The 27485-nt window shown below is 36.5% G+C and overlaps 1 protein-coding gene across 4 annotated transcripts; it reads right to left on the reverse strand.

Annotated features, from left to right (window-relative positions):
- On the reverse strand, positions 1 to 27315 carry KRAS (KRAS proto-oncogene, GTPase). Of its 4 annotated transcripts, XM_026092657.2 has the most exons (7): positions 27103 to 27315; positions 25890 to 26012; positions 19479 to 19657; positions 16880 to 17039; positions 9278 to 9393; position 9226; positions 1 to 3559 (listed from the first exon to the last, which is right to left on the reverse strand). In XM_026092657.2, the coding sequence occupies exons 2-7, from the start codon at positions 25998 to 26000 to the stop codon at positions 3443 to 3445; spliced, it is 684 nt and encodes a 227-aa protein (XP_025948442.1). In that variant the 5' UTR covers positions 26001 to 26012; positions 27103 to 27315; the 3' UTR covers positions 1 to 3442. The 4 variants fall into 4 exon arrangements, with proteins under 4 accessions (XP_025948442.1, XP_025948437.1, XP_064372254.1 ...); XM_026092652.2 differs by lacking the exon at position 9226 and having other exon boundaries at positions 9270 to 9393; positions 27103 to 27313; XM_064516184.1 differs by lacking the exon at position 9226 and having other exon boundaries at positions 9308 to 9393; positions 27103 to 27312.
- Positions 27316 to 27485: the final 170 nt, after the last annotated feature.

The raw sequence follows: 27485 nt of genomic DNA on the forward strand, positions 1-27485 counted from the left end.
TCACAATAACTATTTTTTATTACATTACAATAAATAGGAGCAGTACAGTTTGACAAAAAATGACAAATTCCAGATCACCTCACAGCACATACTCCTAAAAAACATTAAAATTTTTAAAAACGAACAGTGGTCTTTTTAATTTTAACTTAATGTCTGGTATGACCAACATTCCTAGGTCACGCAACCAAATGATGGAAAAAACTGGATCACACTGCATATGTTCCACATCAAATAAAGCACAATGTACAAAATGTGCATGTTTCAGTTTACACTATACAAAAATAGTTAAAATACATTCCAGGTAAACATATTACATTAAGAAATCGTTCTAGTAAGAAGTTGGCACTCAAGAGGAAAAAGCAGAAGTATTTTCAACATGAAAACACAAGACAGTGGAATAAAGAAATGTTAGGAAAGATTTTACCATCTATGTAGCTTTATGTAAACTTCACACAAAACGATTTGTTTACGGTTTGATGGTCTTTGAAGGTAATTGTATTGCTTCATCGTATACATAAGAGTGGAAGATTATGTATCAATATTTACCTATTACAGAAATCCTGTTATTGTAACAAATTTTATACTGCAAAACTTTTAAGTTAGCAAAAATTTTAGAGCAATGAAACTGGTCAAGAGAATTAAACTTCAGTTTTGAGAAAAACAATGACAAAGTTGTTTACCAGAGTTACATAAAGCTACTGTAAGAAGGTGTTACTCCCTGACACATGGCAACTTAATGTATTAATGTGGTATGTGATTCACATGTTCATTTAGTAGTTACTATCAGAAGAGATAGCATCCAGGTATGTTCTTTAAAAACATTTCAAGTAGGGAGAGAGACAATAATAATGAAATCAACTTGTGCAAGCTGCAATCCAACATGCTTCACCAAATCTCTACAAATATTAAGACAAAACTGCACAACAGTGGCAAGGATGTGTAATTTCTGAAAGTCAATACGGGCTAATCTAAACAGATTTTTGTACTAATTTAATTAGATTGGTAGCTATATATCACATTTACTGAAAAAGCTGTTTTTTTATATAGCTTTATATCAGAGCTATATACATCCATATTTGAAGATTAAAACATTTCAATTAAATTTGTTTTTCCTAAAAGTTTAATTAAATTAGCCTAAGAACTTTCAGACTGGCCTTAATTTTACATGCAGTGTGACTCAGTTACCAAAAATCACAAATCTTAAGATTACTTCTGTTTGTTCAAGGTATACTATCCACTTCTGCTACGTTCTTCATATACATCAAGAAAGTGTCTAAAATATGCACACAACCAACTATCTCCAAAATGTTTTAACCTTAGAAGTTGTAAAATATTTTGTGACATTAAGGATTTATTCCTGTTCCTTATTGGTCCTTACGATACAATGTTAGGTTCTTCTATCACCATCTTTCAGAGTATTTGTAATCTAAAGAATATCTTTCACGTCAAAGCTGTAAGAGGGTTGGAGTTTTGGGGGGGTGGAGGGGAGCAGGGGAAGGCATTTATTTGTTAAATTCTCCCAGCCACAAAGAAATTCAAAGAACATGCAGCAATCCAGACAGTATACCCATTGCTTCCCCTGCCAGCTTTGCAAGCTCTCTAAGAGAGTCACTGCTGGGTTTTTTCTGTAGAAGTAAAAGAATACTTTTCTTATGCAGTTGCACCTTTGACATCATATAAATAGTCTAAGTTACACTCGTATATGAAGATTCTACTGTGTAAAACTCAGAACATAATTTAGATGTAAAGGTTTAGGTATAGCTTAGATGAGGGTATTACTGCTACTCCCTATTCCAAACTAAAAATTTACCAGTCCAGTGTCCTGAACTATGGCTACTTCAACTTCTTGGGTTTTATCTTTCAGGGTACACCAGAGTCACATTTTCAAATTTTACTCTGCACCTATCTGAGCTAGGTGCTAATAGAAAGTGTACCTTCAGGAACTGAGGCCCTAACTAAAACAGTCAAACACTGCAGCATGTATATTAAGACAAACAGAAACTGGTAACACTGGAGTTACTGGCTCTTATTTTGGTGCAGAGTAACTAATTTACTGCAGTACGGAAAACGAGAGCTTCTGCAGAAATTCTGCATTAATTCCAATCAGGAAAAAATAAAGTCACAAGAAAAAATACAGAGAAAGACAACATTAAAATTTTGGTCTAGCTTCATGACACTCTAGACACTGGAATGCCACTCACCAACTACTTAATCTGTGCAACAAAACTAGTATTTCACAAACATCACACAAACAACATTGACTCTGCAAACCATGATCTATGCTGAACATTTGTGCAAATTCCACAACATTTTTATGGCATAGTGGATTTCCAAATTAATTGCATGAAGCAGCTAAATTCAAGCTCATTCATTCACTGATTTGAGGCTATTATAATTTAAAATTCCTCCCCTGTTTTACACAAAATGGGCATCTGGAAATATATAATGCCACCCGGGTGGGGGGGGGGGTTGATTTTACTGAGCTATATAGTTTAGTAATATTGATTTCATTCTTATGATAAATTCTGGATCCATGTATGAATTAACCTAAGAGTTTGAATTAACTTATCTGTTAAGGCGTTCTAGTATTTCTTAGAGACACTAAGGGTGAAATCCTGTACCTCCTGAACTACTTGAAGGTTTGCCACTGGAGGTCAGGAGAGCCAGGATTTCACTGTCGTCTTCAGACAGAAAACATTAGTGAAAGTCTTAAAGCAATGCATTAACAATAGCAAATCAACCTAATTAGAACTTTTACTTTTTCCATTGCCAGATGTGCATTATTGTCTTTTTTTAATTTTTCTTTTTTTATAGAAAAAATATAGTATTTAAGGAGTGACTGTGACAAATTGCAGTGAAAATTTTTTTGTGAAAGTTATATCTTTACATTCATTAAAGTTGATCTGAAATGCTACAAGACTAGATGCCTAGAAGCAAAAACTATAGGAAGACTAAAGAGGCTTCTGGTCTCTCTATATTGCAGTCAGTCTGAAGTGAAAGAAAGTCTGAAATAAGAAAGTCTGAAAGTCTGAATCTCTTTTGCTAACTAGCCCATTTTCTCAACCAGATTTAAAAACTAAAAATATTAAAGGGGATATTAGAATGTAGAGAGCATCATTTCATTATTTTGTTCGCACACAGAACAGAAGTTCACAACTGGTAAGAAAAATAGGAAGTTAGCAACTGTGCATGCACCAATGAGTCCTAAGAGTTCTCAGGTTTTTGTTTTTTTTCACAGGCATTGCTAGTTCAAGAACCAACACTCAAAGAATACTGGCACTTAAGAGGAATGAAGTTTCCACTGTCATTTAAAACAAGCATTCAGGTAAAGCTAACAGGATCATGAAGCAGAAAGTAAAGTAATGCTAAAACAAATGCTAATAATTTAGTGTAATGTACAAAAATTACTTAAGTACGTCTTAAGAATAAGGATAAATTGTATTTACATAATTATACACTTTGTCTTTGTCTTCTTTTTCTTCTTTTTACCATCTTTGCTCATCTTCTCTTTGTGTTTTCTGATTTCTCGAACTAATGTATAGAAGGCATCATCAACACCCTGAAAAGAAATGTACATAAACGTATTGAGATCACACTACCAAAACCTATGTGCCCACTAGGGCAAAATCTGTTTTTTCCTGACCTGATCAGGTGAAGCATGTTCAAACATGAGTCCGTTTTGCTGCCTACCAGGACCGTTTACACTGTCTGCTCTTTGCTGCCTTTGTAAAATCCCCTCTGAGGGCCCTGTTTTCTGAGAAGAGCACCTACCTGCCTGCCCTCTTCCTCAGCCATCGGGCTTAGAGCAGCCTCCAGATGACTTACTGCTCTTGGGCTGACCACAGATAACCCCGTATGTCCAATTCCATTAATAATGTGGTAAGGAAATAAATCTAAATGGAGGAGAGGTCAGTACACTAGAAGGGGGCACATGTCTCAAACCGAAGAAGTACGGATGCCACACGCTTAGATTACACGTATGTGTATTACTAATACTGCATTTCAGAATGAAATTCATTGTTAGCTTTGTTTATGCCATACTAATCTATACAGAGCTTCTAAAAATACAAATATTTGTGTAGCAAGAATTCACTAGCAAAGAGATGGTTATGAATCTACAGATTCAGTTCATTTCTCAGGCACACTTATTTATTAAATACGCCACAGTTTTGTAAATCTCTACATAAGCAAATAAATCCGATCAATTTGTATTGCAATGATAAATTAGCATTTGATAAATCATTCTAGTCAACTGAACTTTATATAATCAGAGACATATGGAACATATTACCTATGATATATATAATCTACAGTTACTTAGAACTCCACAGTTCCAGTGGTAGCACTACAGAAACAAAAGCTCATGTGTCTTCACACTGAGTAGTTTTCAATTTTGGATGGAAATTATACCTGACAAAAATTGACTGTGGTCAAAACATATCTAAAGCCAGTGTATCTAATAGCCTAACCTGAATCATGATCAAGCACAGTGTTATAAGATATATTTTGTAATGACCTAATTTCCTAGCTTTCAGGTTTCCAAATACAAAACCAGTTTGCATGTTGTCAGTTAGCACTTCACCTTGAGAATGGACAGTTTAAGAAAAAAAAAATTATTTGGCTAGAGATGAAAAAGGTCGTTTACTCTTCACTGCCTTTCTCCTTACATTATCTTTTATACACATCAGAAATAGATGTATAATTTTAATGTATCGCATTAGCAAACTGCACCAGTGTAGAACTGTGTCTGGAAATTTAGCCCTACAACTGAGAGGCAGCTTCCTACCTTCTATCAGCTAGAGAGTTTGCCTTCAAGTTGGCTATAAAAATTAAGTGTCTTTACTCTTGTACCTACTGAAGAGCATAATGGAGCTTTAAAAAAAAGCAAAAAACAAAGTCACCTCACTTAATTCATTACTGTTTAGGTCAAACACCAAATGGTGATGGCTTAACACTGAAAGCCTGAACAACAGTGAGGTGTTAGATAGCTATCCCTGGAAAGTAAGTAGTTCTCTCAGTATAATGTAAACTTATTAAAAATTTTCACATTCTAACTGCATAAACAAGTTTACAAATAATTGATGTTTGATTGAAATCTTTGGCACTCTAAATTATCTCCCAATATTAATACTACATTTTTACAAGGTTTCATAATATACAAAATACTCTTGCAAATAAGTTATTCTACATTTTAAAATATTATTATTCAAAATAAAATTGATGTATCGTGCCTTATGGAAGAGTACCTTAGTTCTGAAAAAGGTCAAGTCCACCATGAGTCTTTTTAAGAATTAGAAATAATTCTTGTTATTTTTCAGAGAGCTAATACATTTTACCTATAACTTCAGCATTAATGCACAAAGTAACATGTAACAGTGCTTCCACAGGAAAATGATCTATCTAGAAATAGTGATGGTTTAAAGTGCACCTACTGCAGTAATCATCTCAGACAGCCAACTAGGAGGGAAGTATTAAGAATCAATCACAGCATGCAGAGAAGCAGTTTCATTTTTAGAATGCAAGAATGGTATATATAAAAAAACAAAACTAAGCAATATTCTCCCACAAGACTGCTCACATTTCCTTACAAGACTATCTTTCAGTACTTCACACTCATTACTAAGATGAGTTAAAAAAATTTTCATTACAAGGACAGTCACTGGCTTTCAGCAGCATTTTCAAATGCAATACACTAAAAAATTGCAATTAAAATGTTCAGATGAGCATTCCTCCCTCATTAAACTGTTTTTAAAATAAATACAGAGAAAATAACATTTTCAAACAAAATAATATTCAGAGAATATGATGGGCCTTTAAACAAATATGATTTCACAATTACTGTTGAAGTCTTTCATTGTACCTACTAAGGTACAATAATAAAGAAATACAGTGTATGTTGCAAAATACTAGGGAATGACTTAGCTTTCATCTTCGCATTTGCAGACCAAGCCTTTAAAACGATGGAATTATGTATTTACTAGTTTTGGTTCTGCCGTAATTTCTCTTTAACCTAAGTAATGAATAATACAGGACATACAAAACTAGGTTTAGAACATTTGTGAATTAGGACTGGAGAGTTCAAAATAAACTGAAATCTTCCACTTTTCATTAAGTGGATGAAATCTTAAAAATGTAATTAGAATAGGGGTAGTGGAGTTGAATGGAAAAGATGCTTTGTTTACAGAAGGTCCCTCTAGGCCTCCAACGTTGTAAGATCAAAGGCGGTCAACCTTTCTAGTTACCTTTCAGCAACAAGGGACAGCATGCAGCAGTCCCTCCTCTCTGTAATAATGGAGATATTGTGCACAAGCTTTTGGAAAGCAGATGTGCTGAACATGTGCTCTTGAGACTTGGGATTGGAAACTCAAAATTCAGTGCACGTGCTCGGTACCTCAGTAAAGGTGCATTTACTCTGAAAGACAGTGTTTGAGAGCAGGTTGCTGCCTACAGGACAGAGCTTGCTCCAGGCAGCTGTGTTTCCAAAGGGCAGCTAAGGAATACAGAGGGAATGGAAAAATCAGAACAACTCTGATGTTGTTCATTCAACAATGAACAGCCTCCTCCTGGCTATAATTCTTCTTTGGGGCACTTTGAAGTTTTTATATAAAAAAAACTTTAAGGTTTTCCAGAAAAAGATCCTTTGAAGGTTCTACACTGAGTTTTAGTAATTTATTTTGTTTTTTGTATTTTTTCTTGCTGTTTGGAAATGACAAAATGAGCAAAGTGCGTTAAATACTTTCTGCTTTACAGCATAACAGGAAAAGGAGTTAACCTCTTGGAGAGCATCAGCAGTTAATGGTAGTCTGGGTAGCCCAAGTTTTCAGTTACCTTGTAAAAGGTTAACGTAACTAAGAAGGCATCCCATCAGCAGCAAAAGGATAAACTGAATATTCCAAGAAATAGCAAAACACTTTCAACTATCGGATGTGATTACCTCTGACAAGAAAGGAGAAAAAAACAATAATAATGAGTATTTTTGAAGTGTCAAATATCAGATAAAAGACTTGCATCTTTAGGTGTTGCTCTTCTTAGCTCATCTGCTATACATTAGATTCACCTAGAATACATATCTTCTTACTGAATGGAAAGTAAGACAAGCCAGATTCTTCTAAAAGCTAGATTTCTTATGCCACTAGAATCACTATCAAACTACTAGTATACAACAAGAATTTTTCAATATACTTTCTCCAGCTTAACCTCCTATTTATACCTTGAAGGTATTTATGCAGAATTCACTTTTGTTTGAAGACAAGTATTTTCTGTCCTGAGTGGACACTCTCGAAGTTCTAGATAGAGGCTTATATCCAAGACTATTTTCTGAATAGAAAAAGAATGGAGAAAGAAACAGTGTGTAATGTTGACAAAAGACCTTTCCCCTGATCTGGGAAAAATAAGAGAAAGTAGTATTTCTCCAGGAAGCAGGTTGAGAGAGTGCATGTCTTGGCTGGGCTATTGAAAAGATGCTTCCACCAAAAAGTAATGTAAAACAACATTCCCGCCATGCCATTCGCCTTCTCCCAAGCAAGTCCATAGGAAGGAAAGCAGACAGAATTCAAGACCTTTAAATTCCTAGCAGGACAGAAAGCAAATCCTCAGCCTGCTTTGAGGTATACAAATGAATGCTACCCTCACTCCCCACTATCAGAATTAGTCTAGGAAATGGAAAGTTATTTACTAAGGGCAAAAAAACATGCTTTGCCGTAGGAAGAAGGGCTCAAAGTACAAGCTCAAACCATTAACAAGGAGGGAAAAAGAAAAAAAGTAACAACACTTTAAACTGTCACACAGAAAGAAAAGATACTTCACATCATGGCTGTACTAGCAAAGTCTAGTAAGACAGGAAGAAATGGTAAAGTCGGTTTTCAGAAGAATACAGGAAAGAGGCTTATGCAATTTAATTCATATTACCCTCATCGAAAGGGATCGTACCAAGCTGCTGCTGTTTTTATTTTAAGGCAACTTGGACCAAAAGAAAAAAAAAAACCCAAAAAGTATCTGGATAGAACACTGTGGGGAGCTTCCTAACTGAAGCTTCCAGTTTCCTGCAGAGGAAAGCTTTGATACCAAACCCTACCACAAAATTCATCTTTTAAGCCAAAATCTAAAGCTATCTCAGAGCAATCACTCATAACTAAAAAACTGAGAATACAGTGAGCCTGAGCAGATCTAGCAGAAATTGATAAGAAATAAAATTTCTCTTCTCCTTCCCCAGAAAGAGGGATAAAACTCTTACTAATGAAGTATCCCTACAGCTGTGATAATCTCTTTAGGATACAAGCCAAATTCTGCTGCCTTTCTGCAAGATGTTCTAACATAAGCAAGTAAAAAAACCCTTAAAAAGCAAACAGCTTTTTTTTGTTTTGACAGTGGGAAATCCCAAATCCTCCTCCTCCTCCTCGACAAGTATGTAAAGAGTAACAACCCACTTTCTGCACTGTTGCAGTCAGAGGTCAAGAATTAACAGAACAGTAATATATGCAAGGAGCTATTTTGATGGTTTGTTCAAAAGCACAGGAAGTGACTTATATTGGCACTTCATCTATATCACTGTTTCTTCATTTCTTCTCTCTCTTCCTCTCTTGTATTTTAGAGTGGAATACATTGATACAAAAGGCTATTTGTGACTCTCTGGCTGGTGTTTTTTGGTTTTTGGTTTTTGTTTTTTTCGGTAATTTCCCTATTGCTTTTTCTTCTTCATAAAGCCTCATAAAAAATATCCAATTGTCCAGATCTGTATCACTCATGGTGTTACAGTTGAGAGAGAGTGCGCGCGCGAGAGATAACTCTAACGTGTATATATAGAAATCATACAGTGAAATGGAGAGAGGGTGAGGGGGGTAACAAGGCATGAGGAAGAGCTTGAGAATTAAGAAATCCTATATTCCAGCTGTTATACAGATATTAACCGTTCTGCTGGGCTTCACTTCAATGGTATCTGCAATATATCTGTATTAAACTTTTCCCTCTTAGATCTCCATTTCACAGATGTAGAACTTGATATGAAGTACAGACTTCCTGTTAATCTATCTGTCAAAAAGCAGTAAAACAAAGCAGGTCCGTATTACTATACAACTTAGGTGTTTGCTAGAAGTAGTTATTCAGGACTAGTATACTGAAATCTGATTGGTTTTATATTTTTAATTATGTAATTGGTCAACCATAAAATATCTGATTTACAAGACACTGTCAATCAGCTTTATTTGGCAAATGATTTGTAAAACTTACCCTATTAAATTACGAAACTTACACTATTACATTACAAAACTTACCCTGTTACATTACAAGGCATTTTTTAATTTTCACGCACCCTGGAGTCTTTTCTTCTTTGCTGATTTTTTTCACTCTGTACTGTCGAATCTCTCGCACCAATGTATAAAAAGCATCCTCCACTCTCTGCATTGTAAAACACAACTCCTTAAAAACTGCTTCATTAACAGTTGTGATGTATTGGGACACCCATGGCAGGGGAAAAAAGAAACACTGAAATTATGAGCTTTACTTGAGAGAAGTGTATGGATCTCCATGTGGTCAAGAGAGAGGCTGTGTCTGTACTGAGTCCAGAGATAAAAAGCAAAGATCCTGTCTGCTAGAACAATTCAAAAAATTGGAAGAAAACTCTCACAGATGTCATGGACCTGCCTTATCAGCTGATGAAATTTCGTTCTCACATAAATTCAGCCTTGTATTAAGGTAAAGTTTGAGGTTTATTCCAGTACTCAATTTTGTCAAGCAAATATTTTTCTTCCTCTCAGTTATGTATTTATGATGTTGGGCTTGCACATTTGTTGCTTTACAAATACTTAACGCAAGCATCTAAGACCAAAAAAGTATTTGGATGACCAATTTCTGTGAATACATATACTCAGGCCCTCCTTTTTTTTCCTTCCGTGAAAGATAACACTTGGACAAAACATAATAAGAACCATTTTTTCCATTGTATACCTTGCAGAAAGTAATACAGCTGTATTTCTGAATCTTTTCAGATTTTTTTATAGGCATGAATGTATTTTGCAGGCTCTACACCTTACTAGATTGGTAACTAGGGGTATATATAAACATACAATAGCCACTTGTTTTCATTTCTTAGCCAAACTGAGACCCTGTCACCACTTGGACAGGCAAAGTAAAGTAAGCCTTTCTATGTTCTGTTCTTTAAATCAGCAAGGTGTGCCTCCTTTACAAAATCTGTATAACAGACTTATAAAGTATTAAAAAGTCTGTATCAGGTAATGTCATAAGAAGTAACACAGAAATATGTGCTTCTAAGAATAATAAATTTGGGACAATATTTTTTTGAAGCTATTTAAAGAGTAAGCACTATTCTAATTAGTTTTAGAACAAAGGACATTTGATTCATTGTAAAGTATTTTTAAGAAACCTCTCTTCAGTGTATTCTATTTCAGAGTAACTTTCTAAAGTTAATTATACTGCATTACTGTAATGTAATTATAGAAGTTAGTTTTACATGTAGAAAAAGCAACAAGTTCATTATTGATCACAGTTTAGACCTTGGTTCCTATCAACATAGGAACAACATAGGCAAGCTCTCTCTGTGGGCTGACAAAGCTGTATTCTTTACTCTCTCTGATCTCACACATTCCCTTTTTGCAGCTGTGTGTTTAGGCCACTGGAGATAATATACCTTAAGCATTAAAAGAAAAAAAATGGATGAAGACAGAAGATATGTTTATGCAAATATAAGACAAAGAGGTACAGCATCAGCTTTAAGCTGTTTTAAACTGATTACATCCATGCATAAACTCAGGGGAAAATTTAGATAAATCTGTGGGGATGCTCTTGTTCTAGCAAGATGCAAAATGGTTAGCTGCAGTTTTTGGAGGAGTTAACAAAATCTCTTCTTTGCCTTCCTGTTAATCTCATTACTTGTCTCCCCAGTCAGATCCAAAACAGGGTTATTAATTTAACACAGACTCATTATTTGGAAATAAAAGTAGAAACAACTGGAGATCAAAGAAAGCAGTATGACTGTTCATGCCCCAAAATTGTGTATTACCAAATGCACAATCTGGGCTTCTTTTTGTCAAATTTTCTGTAAATTATCTCTAAAGTTCATCTTCATATCATGAACCTAACAGCAAAAATAGCTAACATTTACTGCTTCAGTTACTAGGACATTTTGCTTGATCTGTGCCATAGGCTATCACATTTAAGACTCATTCTTGACACAACCCTGTTTATCAAAGGGTTCCTCTGAACTACAGCCATTTGATCTCAAAGATTAAATGAATTAGATTGTATTTCTTGGGTTGTATTTCTCTGTTATATACAATGTGCCTTCTGAGGATGTAGTGTGAGGTGACAAGTCTTCTTTACATTTCAGGTCTGAAGGCTTGCAAAATGTACAGGAGCCCATTAAAAAAAAAAATAGTAAAGCTCATACTTTCATGTTTTCCTGGATGGCAAGGAAACTTATTCCTAGAGAGAAAAGAGTAAACACTGATCAGCTGCTATGTGCCAAAGCACAGGCTGTACAATAATCAACATATTTGCAAATCTACTTTCTGCAGTAGAAATACATAATTTGATTACAGAGCTTTCACATAAGTAATTAAATAACAATTCTTCATTCAAAATTTATTGCCAACTTCCCCATCACCAACAGGAGCTGTGATTTGCTTTAGCAATGCAGAGAGAGAGAGAGCAAGAGAAACACACACACAGAGAGAAAAGAAGTTGCTACTACTGCCACCACCAAGAACTTAAGTCTTATGAATCCTGTTGAAAGAAATTATGCTGAAAGACATTCTGCACAAAAAGATACATTAGCAAAACTTGTTAGAACAAGATAATAGGCAGATACCATAGTCTTACATATTTAGCAAGTCATTTCAATACCAATTTCTTTTTAGAGTTCTCTATTTTTTCCCCTATGTGAGCCTGATTCAGTTAAAAAAAAAAACTGATTGATTGCATTTTTGACAAGTTGTCAGAACTGGAAAGTAAAAACATCCTTTTTCAGCCATTGAAAACATCAAAATCTAAACTACTATTCTACTTTGGAAGTCTGAAGAACTCATGACCTTGAGGCAATGTTTTCAAGGTGCTTTTGACTTCTAGAGGACAGCCAAGCATTAATTTAAAACGTGACTATTTACAAAGAAAAGCTATTTCAATACAGACCCAAGCATAAACAGGGATTCTCACATGTTCTGCTTCTGTAAATAGTGCTTAAAAGAAATTAACAAAAGTTAGCCTTAACATCTTGAAATTGTTCTGTCCACCATTACAGTCTTTATAAGACTCAGTCTCCTAAACCCAACTATTAGACAAAAATCAAAATTATTCAGGTGTACATGAGTAAAAAGAACGTTACTCAGTTGCATAAAAACACTGCTAATATAAAACTGTTTGTAGTGGTAAAGTCAGTATAGACAACAGAGGGTAGTGCTAGGAACACAAACTTACAAAATCTACTAACTCCAGTAACATTTAGCTTAACTCTCTCTTTTGCTGTTTGAAAAATAGGCATAATACTTCAAAGCACTGTTTGGAAACAGTTACTACAACCTAGCCACATGTATAAGGAGCCTTCTGTAGTTTTTATTAGTTTTTTTTTTTAAGCTGATCACATTATTATCCTATGAAGGTTAAATACAAAACAAATACTAGTAAGTTCATCTTATAGATTACACAAAATCATAATTAAAGTTACAAAGTAAGCACTCAGGAGTTCCAGAATTAAAGCTCTAGTGCTGCCTTAATATCACCCTGCTGTGCATAAGTATCCTTTTTTTTTTTGCTGCAGATATTTATCTTAATGTTACAGAAATAACAAAATTGTTTTCCTCAGGATCTGGAGTCATTCACTACACAAGTTGGATGCCAGAGTTTTGTTTCAATATTATCAAAACAATTTTTTTTCCTCTAGCCTTGTCCTTGGGAAGAACTTGACTTTTTTGGAAAAGTTCTACCTTCCAACAAACAACTGACATGGAAAAACCTCAATTCACATTGCAACATCTGTCAAAATTATTTATAATTTAAAACAAGGTTTTAAAATGGAAAGTTAGGCAACCTTAAGACTAAGTTGTACATGTGATCTGCAATAAAAATGGCTTAGCATGAAACACTTTCAATATCATTAAACAGATGTGACACAAAGCCCTAAAAAATAGCAAGTTGGCTCAAGAAAACTGTTTAAATTATCAGTCATTCATATCCTAAATCTTAACTGAGACGTAGGAATAGAATCCTATAAATAGTGCACCAGTTAATTAAGGCAGGCAATGGTTTCCAACTTATTTTCATCACAAGTTCGGGGCCCAACCAATCGTACAGACAGCTGAAATAAGTACAATGCTTTTTTAATGGCATCCTTGTAATTTAATTTAGGTCAACTTCTTCATTAAAGACTTTAAAATGGTGCTTAAGTATATATTCTCAACAGTGATCTCTAAATCTTTTGGAAAGCCATTACTATTCTTTAAATTTAAAGTTTCTGCCCATCTGCTTTTCCTTTGATTTTCATATTAACAGGACAGTTGAAACACATTAGAGGATACCTCAACAAAAACAAAATTCTATAGTCAAAACACATTTGGGCTTCAGTCCTAGAGCCTCTCCTTATATTATCTGTATACAAACAGAAGCACAGTAACAATTACAAGATCTGGCTTTGGTGGAGTGAGGGTAGTAAAGTTTGCCCCTTCATCTCTCAGTGATTTTACTTGGAGCTGTCTTCTCATGTGGATGAGGAAGAATTTGAATACAAAGATTATATCGAACACAAAAAAGTAAAAACAGCTGTCAGAATAAAAGAAATTCACACCCTGCTGAATAAGGGTTGTGAAAGGTTGAGTGAAAGTGATGCAACATGCCATATAGTTATAAATAGTATTATTAATATTTTTCATAAATTACATTATATTCATTTAAGCCAGTAGTCTAATTTAAAAAAATCATAAGCTATAGCCTTATACCCAAGTGATAGGGTCCACAAAGCTAATATTTTACTTAGGGACGCAATGATTTGTACAAAAATTCACATGAGGATTTGGGTTAAGGCAAAAAACTTTTTTTTGCATTAAAATTTACTTCCTTATTGCCAATCAGAACCAAATAAGAACAAATACACTCACTTTTAGAATGACTTATTGCTACACTTTATTTCAGTGTTTTCCCCTTTCCTATTTTTGACCTTGTCTATCAGTTTTTAACAATCGTAAATAAAAACAAAATTAGCTGGAACTGATACAAGATTTTTGCATGAGCACACAATGCTGTCATTTAAAACAAGAGTCCTAGCAATCCAGAAAGAACAGGTAGACAACCTGTTCGCCTCTTCATTTCATTTATCTCTTTCCCCAGAAAACTCTCTAATTAACTCTCTCTGAGCTCTGGCAAAAGGAAGGGGGAAGGGAATGCAGTAGTAAGACAGCAGGGATGCCACAGTGTCTTCAACAGGGCATGAGTGCTGATGTGCCAATGTGATGGCAGGTACAGGCAGGAAGGAGAAAGAAGGTTCCTATTTCTGAATACTTACATCAAGCTCTCTATGGAATCCAGAATTTATCAGACAACCAACTATATTTTTCATACTTGGAATTTCTTCATATAATCAGAGAGAGCCAGGAAGTTTTCTTTAAACCAAACACTGAATTCTGCCCTATATAAGTATAGTCTATGGGCTACATTTGGCCCACAAAATGGTTTGACTCTCCCCATTAAAAAAGTTACTTTCGGAGGAGATATGAATGCGTATATTTTGATACATGTCAGTGTTACTGAAATTACACACACACACAAAAATATTTAAATGATGTTGCTATAATTAAAGATCAGGTTCTATGTTCAATTCCCTTCTGGCTTCTCAACAATATTTTATTAACACAGCATCATATGAACCAGTTTCATAAACCAATATACACCTCAACAGTACTGTGAAAGAATCAGCAAACATTTCTAATGGTTCAGCTTTCGGAAGCCAACATTCTCAGAAGAGACTATAGTAGGTATTTTCATTTATTTTAAAATCCACGTAGCTCCTTATCTGCAGAAGGGTATTAAGGCTCAGCTTTGAAAACAAAAACAAAAGCCAGCAGTCAGATCCCCTCTATAATATTTCAATTGACACCTCCAGAAATACAACATTACAGATAAAATATATATATATACATATATATATATAGACAGATCAGTTCATACATGACTAATATATTGTCTTCTGAAGCAAGTACAAACCTCTGCCTTAGCTCTCAAAGTCACATCTGGATAGAAGATGAAAAAACTTATACTAGAGTTATGACCTCTCTTAAAAGGATCACTTGAGGCAAATGAAGACTATAATACTGGAGAGGAGTGGTGATTTTTGAGCATGCAATTTTGTATTAGGCTAGTCGTGGTGGGGCTGCTTGTAGGAGTAAAATGCAGGTAAGAGGAAAAAAAGTTCTCCTTTGAAAATACTCCATTGTATCAACACACTTTTATTAAAAGCAGCTATATAGGGGGAACATTTGCTCAAAGCCGGACACTTTCTATAAGAGGCTAAAAAAAAAAAAAAAAAAAATCTAAATGTTAATACAGAACTTGTATTTCAGACTCCAAATCTAATTTCAGCGGTCTTCTATTTCTATCCCAAAGTCTCAATGATACATTCAAATACAGGACCTTCCAAACAAGAACAGTAATTATCCAGTCCATTTACATGCCACAATCTTCAAAAAATCCTGTGGCCTAAGTTATTCTCACCCATTGAAGTTACGTGATTCTGAAAGTTTTCTGATCCTACCTGACATATGTTTACAGGCTCTCTCTTATTGCTAGAGGTTAGAATTCCCCTAATTCTTTGGAAAAGTTGTACTAAACTCATCAGGTTTCAACCTGTCAGAAACTTGAGTGCATGTAGCAAATTTGCACTAATAAAATATTCATTTCTTATATCCATAAATAACATATGTACTATTTACCGAGAAATTCTGCGAAGTGATGCAGCTGAAGGTATGCGGCAGTTACATGGGATTACTCAAATTTCAGTATTCTGCCCTGATAGGCCTTTTTCTTCTATGCCTACTTCCTGGTTCATAACTTGCATATAACACTTACTATGTACAGAGTATGAGATATTCAGCCACTCAGGCCTAATCTGTTTTTACTCTTTCAAACAAATGAGCGTTTTTCAAAAAGAACATTTTCTTCCACAAGTACAGAACCAGTCTCATCTATATCTGTATCTTTTCTTGAATACATAGATATACCACTATGTGCATCTTCATCCCAACAAACCATGTCAGAAGCACTGAAATGGCCCCAGCATTTGCCTCTTTGACCTATGCCAGTGGGATACAATAAGCCAGTGTGCACACTAAAGACTTAAAAGAGCATCAGTTTCTAAAAGCAATTAATCCTGTAATTTCAAAAGACTCATAGTCAATTGCTTAGCTGTAAGGTGCATCAAGCAATTCCCACTAATGTTAACTCAACAGCGAAGAGAAAAAGCATTCCTTTTTTTTTTTTTTTTTTTTATTAAGGAAAAGACTTCAAATAGACAAAACTATTTAGTTGTTTGACTACTTACTCCTCTTGCTGAAGAAAAGGAAACATTTCACTTCTTTTAGTAGAAATACTTTTTAATCTATTAAAACCCACTAAAATGTCAAGAATTCAGCTGTCAGACCCTGGAGAGTAACAGCAGCCCAGGTCTTACTCTTTGAGTCTGAGCAACTGAAGCAAATCACCCATTAATACACAAGTAGCAATTGTCAGTCAGTTGACAGAAAAACAAGGCATCACAAGAAATTCTCCTCTGGAGAAATATATTCATTAATATGACGAAGCAGTTGTCAATATCTAGAATGATCTAACATTATGAGCATTCAGGTGAGAGTTTTACTTTTGTATCTAATGAAGTTTTGAGCTTTACCTGTCTTGTCTTTGCTGATGTTTCAATGAAAGGAATTCCGTAACTTCTTGCTAAATCCTGAGCTTGTTTTGTATCTACTGTTCTGGAAGGCAAATCACATTTGTTTCCTACTAGCACCATTGGGACATCTTCAGAATCTTTAACTCTTTTTATTTGTTCCCTAAAGAAAGAAAAGACAGACTTTGCTTAACCAGTATTAGTAGTTTATATGGTAAATTTTAAGACAATAAAACAAAATGAAATTAAAACATTCTAAAATCATTCCTTATGCAATGTTAATTTACTGCACTTATGCAATGAGAAGCCTCCCAAAAAAAGCATGTGACTGGTCCTGTAACCATCAGATTTAACATTTTATCTAAAAAATTAAGCTGACATTCTGCAGTAAGTGTAAGTGTGTCTATCAACAATGCTCATAAGGCTAAACTGCCATAGGTCCTGATGTCATTACACGAGAATATTTTTATTTTTATAATGGCCAATGCCAGAGCAAGCCAAAGAGACACAGATATAAATCCTTCTACTGATGCCTCATACTCAATCATAATACCAATTTATTTTCTGAGATGAAAGACTACCAAAAGCTGTCTGGGTTTTTTTTTTCCTTTTTCATTTGTTGGCTTTTTAAGTCAGTATTGCAAACTCTAGCTTTACACAGGGGAACTTTAAAATCTGCCTGAAGATCATTGGTCTAGTTCTCTACAAAGTCAAATTTTGGTAAGAGAGTCCTTTCAAGTATCAGTTAGAAAACATCTTTCTAGTACTAGTTAGATGTACTTGTCAAGAATCTTAATTAACAATCACTAACTTTGTTTCTTTTGCTTTCCCAAATAACCTAGAAGTATACTCTTAATATAGTTACTGTTTTCAGTTATTTATCTGTAAACTTTCATCTTCAGTCTGCAAGGCCATCCACAGGTGTGAGAATGTACAGTAGTAGAAAATGCAGCATTCAACTCACAGTGTTCTTTAAGATAAATTGGGGAGGCCTTCTTATTCACAAGAACTGTAAATGCATCTCTTATGAGACTTTAAGAACAAAAGTTCCACATAAATCCTCTATTCAGCCATATGTCAGCATTCTACTCTTTTCCCTTCTCCCTCTATAACCAGAGGAAACCCATTTGTTATTGTTCTGATGATGAACACAAGTTTGTTACTTTTTTGGAGAGCAACAGAAACAGCTTTTTGATTTGTCATCCCTACTGTACTAATTCTTAGCTGTTTCATTTTTGTCAAGAAGTCACTGGTAGCAATACATTCTTTAAGTGCAAAATTTATATATAAATGAGTTTAATACAAAGGCTGCTAGCTCAATTTAAATTTGGCAAAAAAACAGTCTTCAAAGAAAGTGTCCACATTCTCAATATTCAGCTCTCCCTGGGTTGGCATGCAGCAGTCTTGCCCCTCTCATTTACAAAAGCACTTTCCTGATCACACAGTTGCTTCAGGGAGATAAGCCAGCAGGAAACTATTTTTGTAGCTAGGCATCTGCCAGTTTAGCTACTCAAATCATCATGCTACACAATCAAATGAGCAGACTTTTGCTGGCATACAGGAGAGACCGAAACCATGAGATGCGGACAACTGCAGCTCCTGACTTCAATTACCTTGAACCGTCATGAAATCCCACCTTAAGTGAGGAATTGTAGCTTCTCTCTGTAACAAAGATGTGCTACTTCAGGTTGTGATTAGATGTAGGGGTTTGTGGGTATTGCTTATGCCAAAATATTCCTCTACCAAAGAGCAACATAGATTTGAAAGGATTAATAAATGCCTGGTTAGAAATTGCTTAACATAATGTGTATGGGACTAATCTGACACTACTAAACTAAATGATCTCTGGTGTGATTTACACTAGCTTCAAAATAGAATTCCCAAGTGGAATTCAATATAGTATTAACATACTAAGTAATAAGTGACCAGGTATGGAGTCACCACAGACTGCTTTTCTCTAATTCCACACTACTACTGTTGTTTTAGTTAGAAAACAGCAGCAGCAGCAGCAACAAAAAACAGAAAAAAAACAACCCACGCCAAACTTAGTAAGCGGGTTGTTTTTAAGTAATCATCTTGGCGCTCAGAGTTGGGTGTATATCCCCATTTCTTAGGCATCAGTGCTCACACGTTACTCTTCTAGTAGTGTTACAGATGTATTTCCCCCAGAGAATGCAGGCTAACAATTTATTTTCTGTAGAATTTAAAGTGCAGAAGTTTTTTCCTCTTAACACACATTTGTCCAAAATACTTTATTTATGGAATAAGCAGTTTACTTTTAGTTAAGTCTTTACTATATTAATAGCATCCACTAAGGCAGCAATGCTACCTCAAATTAATTCATAATAGAAGAGCTTTCAGATACTTTGGCTGCCTAGCTTGAGAATGAAATAGCAGATTTTCAGATTATGCATATTTACAGACCTACAACTGCAAAAATAACCTGGAATATTGATAATCTGCAAATTTCCCCTTAAACACTATTTCATAACAGATAATTTCATTATCTGGGATAAGAGCAAGCAAACAAGCCTATCCACCAAATTCAAGACTTAGCAGTTTTTTTTTCTTTTCTTTTTTTTTTTTTTTTAAGAATACACACCTATAATGATGAATATCTTCAAAAGACTTCGTATTGTTTATAGCAAATACACAGAGGAAACCTTCCCCTGTTCTCATATATTGGTCCCTCATTGCACTGTATTCTTCTTGACCTGCTGTATCAAGAATATCCAAGAGACAAGTTTCTCCATCAATTACTACTTGCTTCCTGTAGGAATCCTAAGAGGAGAAAAAAATATATACCTAGATTAAACACAAACAAGTAAGGTTTTTAACACTCAGAAGATATTAAAGTTGGTTACTAGTAATTGAGCATGACTCAAAACACTTAAGCATTAAAATCTAATTTTACAGATGGGCAAACAACAGTATAAAACACATTAGTGGCCCATATTTACACTTATTCAGTAATCCAGAAGTGGTAAGAGACCTGGAAGGACATAGTCTTATCTGGATTCTGAATCATCAATGGATAACACTACTATTTTTTTTTTAACATAAAAAGGGGAGGGTTTTTTATTGTGCTCAGAAGGCGAAAAGTACAAATTGGATCCAGATCAGAAGTGTCTCCCTTTGTCTCTGTTAATGTAATAGTTGAAGAACCTGTAATGCTGATTTTAAAAGGTTTGACTTGCTTTAAGCTTACTTAATTTACCAAAACATTTTTAAAAATAAGCAAAGTTTGATCTTCATTCCATGGACATTTCAGAACACGTTTCATGTACAAAATAATATAATAGAAGATATTCACAAGACAACACTTCCAAAAAATCCATATAGCTGAAATGGAAGTGTAAAAAGCCTTCAGTGTTTCAGAAGGGAAATCCATTGTCTATGCTTAAGCAGGTGCATATAATAATATTTATTAAGTTATCAAAGCTTAGTTGATATATTTTAAGTTCAAAGTTATACACTGACAAGCTTTTCAGGCGAGGCAGATACCAACACAAAGTGCAGAGTAAGTCAGATAAAAGCCCTGATGGTTTCAGAGAGATGTAGGAACAAATTATTTCAATACTATCAATTCAAAGTTTTCAGGCCAGTGATTCAAGTAGCTGAGAGCTGTAAAAAAACCCAAGCAGCTAAATCTTAATGCATATTTACGGCTCTTCTTGATGCTCGGCTTCTGTAAGCACATAGTTTCAGCAATAATAAAACAGAGAACATTATTTTTCCGCACAAAACTATTGTTTCCATAAACACCTGTATATTCCAATTAAAATTGTGTCAATAAACTTTAAAAATATGTCACTGAGTAATGCCATAAATTATTTTTATCAGTAAACGGTACTAGTAATAAATGAAATGTTTCAAGAAGAAATCTTGGTATTACCTTTCAGATCCTCTAACTAGAGATTAACATGATGTTGCTTCTGTTCTTGTTATATAAACAGGATCTTTTTAACACTATACAAAAGCAAACCTAAGCTACTGGGGAGTTAACAAAGCTGCAATTCTAGCCAACTTTGAGATGAATTCAAAATGACCTTCCTTCCTTTGCACCCATTTTAATGCACTGTACACCTACTTCTTTGCACTTTCTAAGAATTTGTGTTTTTAGAAGACTCTCCTTTTTCCTGTTGCCCGCACTAAAAACAAATGGAAGATATTTTGTAGAATCAGTTTTTTTTTTTAAATAAACAAATGCTAATCTCACATTTATCTTGAACCTGGATGTCATTTACTAATACCAGGTAAAATAATATTGACTATTTATCTTTAAGATAAAAGTTTACATCTCATATGATTTGGGAAATATTTATTTTCCTAAAATGCAAATTCAGTATTCAAGTAAAAAGTAGTTAACCTACTATATATATATTAGCATTGTTTAAATATCGATACAGCTGAGAAACACACAAGCTTCAATATGTTTTAAAATAAGGTTAATGTTCTATCTCATTGTTTAAAGGAAAAAGAAAAAGAACACTGCACATCTTTATTCCAATTCTCTTAATAAATTCAACAGCAGATCTTTTCCCATGTCTTATGATTACCTTTATCAGAGTTCACAGTGAAGTAGTAGTATAACTTCTAGCAGTTTACTAGCCGTATTAAAAAGGAAAAAGCATTCATTTTTTCCTCTTGCAATTTGACTGCTACTTTAGAAAATATGAAAAACAGTTCTTGAAAAGCTGGTGTTATTCCTTCAAATCTTATCACTTCAAAGGAGAAAAAAAAAAAAAAAAAACCACACACACTCCTCACAACTGAGTTCTAAACAAAAGCTTCAAGTAATGTGCAAAGAAAATTTTTAAAAAGATTCTTCCTGCAAGAAGTGCTAGCTTTTGCATGCCTACCATATTAGTGGTACTAGCAAAGATGTAGCAGCGTGAAGCCCAGCACAGGTACAAATGCAAGAAAGGCCTTGTGATATTTGTTTTGCCCACATCTGGAAAGAAAATTTTGTCACCAACTAGAAAGAGGATTTGAAGTGGAAGGAAAAGAAAGCACGTGAAAGAGAAAATTTAAGATTATGATTTCCTTCCAAGCTACTGAAAGAACAAACATTTCACAGAAGAAAAACCACAAAGAAACAAAGTCGAACCTGAAATCACATTTGTCACTGTAGAAAAGAAAACTGAATCATTATGTTAAAGCTTAGGCTACTGGGACCTCCACCCCAAGTATCTTGGTGAATACCAGCATACACATACCCAAGATAAAATTAAGATAATTAGGTGTTTACACACTGCAGAAATTATAAAGTCCTGCAATAGGGAATGCAGTATGTACCCTAAAAAAAAGTTCAAGTTATGCCACTGTAATACTTTTGCTTCAAAATGCAACTGCAGAATGCAACATGACCAGACTGCCCTTTAACAATGAAAATTTAACTTCTCATGAATTTACAAAAATCCAATAGCTACACACAGGAAGATATACCAATGTAGAAAAACCCAGTGTAAGACCATTAAGTAAAAACAAAATGCAAAACAGAAACCAATTTCAAAGTTGTTACATGATTCCAAATATGAACTTGTAATTTTGCCCTCCATACAGATTCAGCAAATTTACATCAAAAAGCTTTAATTTCATTAATCACTTAACCTGCTTTTATTGGCCTTTCACAAGCTATAAAATCAGCAAGAATTATGCTAACAGAGTAGTACTTCCATCTGTTCACAACGAGCATTGATAAGAAAGTGTGATAGCAAATCTCAGTTATACACTACATATGGAATTCATCTAAAAAAATCCATTGCTTAAAAAATCCCATCTAAAGAGAGTAACCAGAATTTTTATCATCATTCGTGGAAGGATCCATTACACCAGTGATTTAATATTAAAACATCCTACTTACTAAGAGTAAGCTACTACTAAATATTTGTGGAAGTTTCACAGGTGCACAGATCATTAAAGAACACATAGACTTAAATACCAGTATTCCTAAATCACTTAAGGGATTTTGCTAATCCTATTGGAAAAGCCTTCTGACAGCCAGCTAGGAAGGCTGTTCTTTCTCCAAAAGACATTTAAAATACAACCCATAAGTTAGTACGAAATATGCTAAAGCACTAAAAAAAAAAGTGAGTATGTTATCCCCCAGGACACTGCAAATAAAGATTTAACAAACGTTTGACCAGTAGAGGGCACTAATCCAACAGTTCCAGGTATTAGACCAGATTTACAAAGGTTAGTCTGTACACGCTTCATTTAAAATATACCACTTTAAAATTGCTTAGCTATAAATCTGTGCTTGGACATTCATTTCAAATGATATATAAAATCATCATACATATGTAAGGCATGTGCTTTTAAATGACAGCAGCCATCCAAAGGTGCACTGATTCTACTTTTCATCAGCCATTATACTTAGATACAAGTTTTTAAATAGAAAATTCTCACAAATGGGCCCCGAGACTTGAAGTTTTCCAAAGGGATAAATTATCTGTTAAATCATTAATCCTATTCCACGGAAAACAAACAACAGCAATAGCATTACAGCCCGCGCCACTCTGTAGAATGATCCAAGCGACTACTATGTTTTTTCTCTCTTCAATTGCATCTTGTCTTTACAATACAAGAATTTCAGAAGTGTTGAATTCAAATCTTGTTAATTACAGGAAAGATTTAAGTTTTTTGAATGACCATGTAGTTAAGGAATCTGCTATATATAATAAACACTGAACTCCTTCTCCTTTCCCTGTCTACCCCAAAATATTTAGCTTGATTATTTCTCTGAGGAAAAATGAGTATTTTGGCAACAGCCACATGACAATGAAAAATAGTAGTAAGTGAAAAATAATAGCAATGACACTACTGAACCATCTTATCTTTTATTATTTACTAACCAAAGCAATTTTAGCCTTATTTCCTACTGCATAAAAATCGCTACTGCTATTGTTCTTTGACTGGTTCCTACCACCACAAATGCATCTATACAGGAAATACAATCAAGCAACCCTTCTGAACTGAATGGGATTCTGCCCAGCAAAAGTCCAAAGCATTTTAACCCAATTACAAGCCCTTCTCCGAGATCTCTTTGCCAGTCTCAATGACAGACAACTCTCACAAGTGAAGTATTTCTTTCCTGCAAGTTTAACTATATGATTATTCAATAGCACTGTTACGTCATGTATAAGAAGATACAGCCTCCATCCTGAAGGTCTGAGAATTTACAAGACAAAAAATGGTAACTAGTACTCAGATAAGTACTTACAGAAGTAATAATGCTTACAGAATAATACTGTTGCAGGAGACAAGCTGCTGATGCACATAAAATCTATCAAGCTAAAGGTTTCTTTCCTTCAGAAGAACATACTGATTCTGGATCGCACCACAGTGTTACAGGCATCCTGCACTTTACTGAATAAAAGCCACAGCTCAGGGATTTTAGATTCTTTTCCGAAGGAACTGTATTTTCATTTTATTATTTTAAAATGTATTTGGTATCGCTCAAAAGACCCATCTTGTTGATTATCAAAATCCCTTAAGGGATTTAGGAATGTGTAGACTTAAATACCAGTATTGCTAAGTCATTTACACAATTCTGGCATTATATGACAACTTGTAACACAGAACATCCACAGTACTCACTGCAAAGTGTAAATACACCTCTCATCTAAGAGAAACCTGCCCAGATGATTATGAGCAGATATCACAAAAGCCAACATCCCCCAAAGTTCCTTTTACAAGAACAAGGAAAATCACGTTCTGTCTGTTCCTCTCAATGAGTTTAAGTGTGTTTTGGATTGTTGTTTTTAAAATCTCACATCTTAATTAACAAAAGAGCTGCTCTCCTAGTGCAAGTCAAACATTCCCCTGTCTCTAAGGCTCTGTTCACACAGTTTTCCACAAGCATATATGAAATTACCTGGCCATTCAGCAAGCAGACAAGACAACACAGCCACATTAAGGTAATCCCCAACTCAAGCCAACGCAGCTCTCATTGGGGCACATTAACTCAGATCCCTACTTCACTAAAGTAACACAGCTTCCTACCATTTCAAAGCACAGACTCCTTTCACTTATGTCTACCTGAAAAAAGGCTGCACAGCCGTTCCCCGAGTCACCATTTAAGACTAGATTTAAACCCCTGTGATTCCTTCAAGTGAGTTTGGAAGCATCTCGTTGTATAAACATATAAATGAAGTCATAAGCTACAGAGCTTCAGTACTAGGAACATAAAAATCTTGGGTAAATTATAGTGTCATTTCTCCTTTTATGCAGAGTCTGAGGTTATTAAATCCAATGATCCACAGGAGATTTCAGACTATATTAGTATTTTTCTTGTATTTAAAAGGCAAACATTGCCTGCTCATAAAAAAAACCCTTTTAAATAGGATAACTTCTGAAGCTTATAGTTTCAAGTTTTGAGGAACTGTATCATGTATTTCAAAGAATCCACTAGAGCAGCTACCTTAAAACATTTTTCTAGATATACAGCAACATGCACTGGCATGTTAAGAGAAAAAAGAAAAAAAAAGAAAAAACAAAAAACAAGCTCCAGATTTTGTCTCATTCAGCACAGCATTCCAGAACACATTTCTCACCATGTGAAACAGATCCTAATGATAAGAGCCGAGAAAGCTTGACAGGTACATTTCAGGACTATAGCTTCTCTTTCTTGAGATCAAAAAGGAAAGTCACATTTAAGACATATGTAGGTTGCATGCAAAATCAGTTTTGACAGGCATTTTTATGAGCTTGACAAATGCTTTGTTACCAAAATCATACAACACATACTCAAACTGCCCAATAAGATATGGCAACTAACACCGCATTTTAACTGATCAAAATTGTTAAGCATTTACTGCAGCTGTTGTCCCATTGCCAGATTGAAAAGCATTCTGATTTGCTCTCTAATATTGAGACTTTATCTCTGAGCCTTTTTCAGTATAAAGACTTTTCCTATGATGTTTTTGTGGTAGTTGTCTAAAGCTAATCAATCACCATTATTCACTGATAATTTCTCATCATAAAAAAAGTGCAAGATGAAGCTGTTTACCTCTATTGTAGGGTCATATTCATCCACAAAGTGATTCTGAATTAGCTGTATCGTCAAGGCGCTCTTGCCTACACCACCAGCTCCAACGACAACAAGCTTATATTCTGTCATTTTTTAGCAGACCTGACGACAAAGAAACCAACGTTAAGCAGAAAGGGCCAAGCTCTGACAATCGAGGATGCTGTTACTGCATTTTCATTCACTATCATATTCGTTTACTATTACAGGAAAAGCAACTCTCCTCCTCCCAAACACGCACACACACACTCGAAAGCTAAGAGGGGATGCTGCTTCTCAAACAAAATTCTGAATAAGCGTGGTGCACACACGAGGCTGAAAGGCAGCAATTACAGAAACTGCTCAAAAACCTAAAGCGTCCGATATATTGATTTCTGAAAGGGGCTGCAGAGTGTTTCCTGAAGAATAATGATTTTATTTTCCGCTCGGTTTCCTCCCGAAGTTCCAAGAATTCCGGGAGACTTCCCTGATTTTTGTTAAAATCGAGAACTGAGTACCCCTCCCGGTTCTCTCCCGTGGCCGCCCCACGGACGGGAACACGCGTGCCTGGAGGGGGGGGAAGGTTGTCATGGGACGGGCGTGCGCGGCCTCCCCTCCCGGACCCCCCCGGCCCCAGCGCGGCGCGGCCCAGGAGGGGCTGCCCGGCCCCCGGGGACGGTGGGGCCGCCCCACGGCTCCCCTCAGCAGCGAGGCGGCCGAAACTTTTCGTGCTGCCGCCGGCGCACGGGATTTTCAGGACGGGGCGGGGGGGGGAAAGGAGTAGGAAAAAGGGAGTTTTTTTTTTTTTTTCCTTTGCGGGCGGGGTTGACTCAGCAGAGGCAGCCGGTGCCGGGGCTCCCGGAGGGCGTTGGCCACCTGTCCCGCCGCGGAGCCGCCGCCCGCCGCCGCGCCGCGGGGAAGGACGACGGCGGCGGCGGCAGGAGACGGCGCGGGGGAGGCGCGGGCTGCCGGGGGGGACGCGGCGAGGCGAGGCGAGGTGGCGGCGGCGATGCCGGCGGGGGGAAACGGCGCAGGGCGCAGCCCCCGCGGCGGCAGCGGGACACGCGCCGGGAGGCGGCGCGGAGGCCCCCGCCCGTCTCTGCCCTCGGCGGGGCGGCGCTGGAGAGGAGGGGGGTCCCGCTATAGCTGCCGCCGCTTCCCCCTGCCCCACCTCGGGGGAAAGAGAGGGGGTGGGGAGGGAGAGGGAAGGCGGTACCTGCCTGGCGCTGCGCGGGCCGCGGGAGCACGCCGGTGTGCCCCTGCCCGCCCCCGCCGCGGCAGCCGCTCCGCGTCCCTCTCCGTCCCGGTCTGAAATGGCGGGGGACGGGGAGGGCTGGGGCTGGAGCTGCCGAGGGAGCCGAACGCCGAGTGGGCGGATGGATGCGATCGATGCGCTCCGCGCTCCCCCGCCCCTGCGGCAGCCGAGGGAGGGGAAGGGGAAGGGGAGGGGGAGCTCCCCGCCCACTGACTCAAGCGGGGCGGGGCGGCCGGGCGCGCGCACGGGCGCGGGCACTGGCGCGCGGGGAGGGCGGGGCGCAGCAACGGTCAGTCTCGCGGGGGGCGGAGGCGCCGAGGTCGCAGTCTCCGTGTAGGGGGGCT

Source organism: Dromaius novaehollandiae, chromosome 1 (assembly GCF_036370855.1).
Source record: "Dromaius novaehollandiae isolate bDroNov1 chromosome 1, bDroNov1.hap1, whole genome shotgun sequence".
NCBI classification, from domain to species: domain Eukaryota; kingdom Metazoa; phylum Chordata; class Aves; order Casuariiformes; family Dromaiidae; genus Dromaius; species Dromaius novaehollandiae.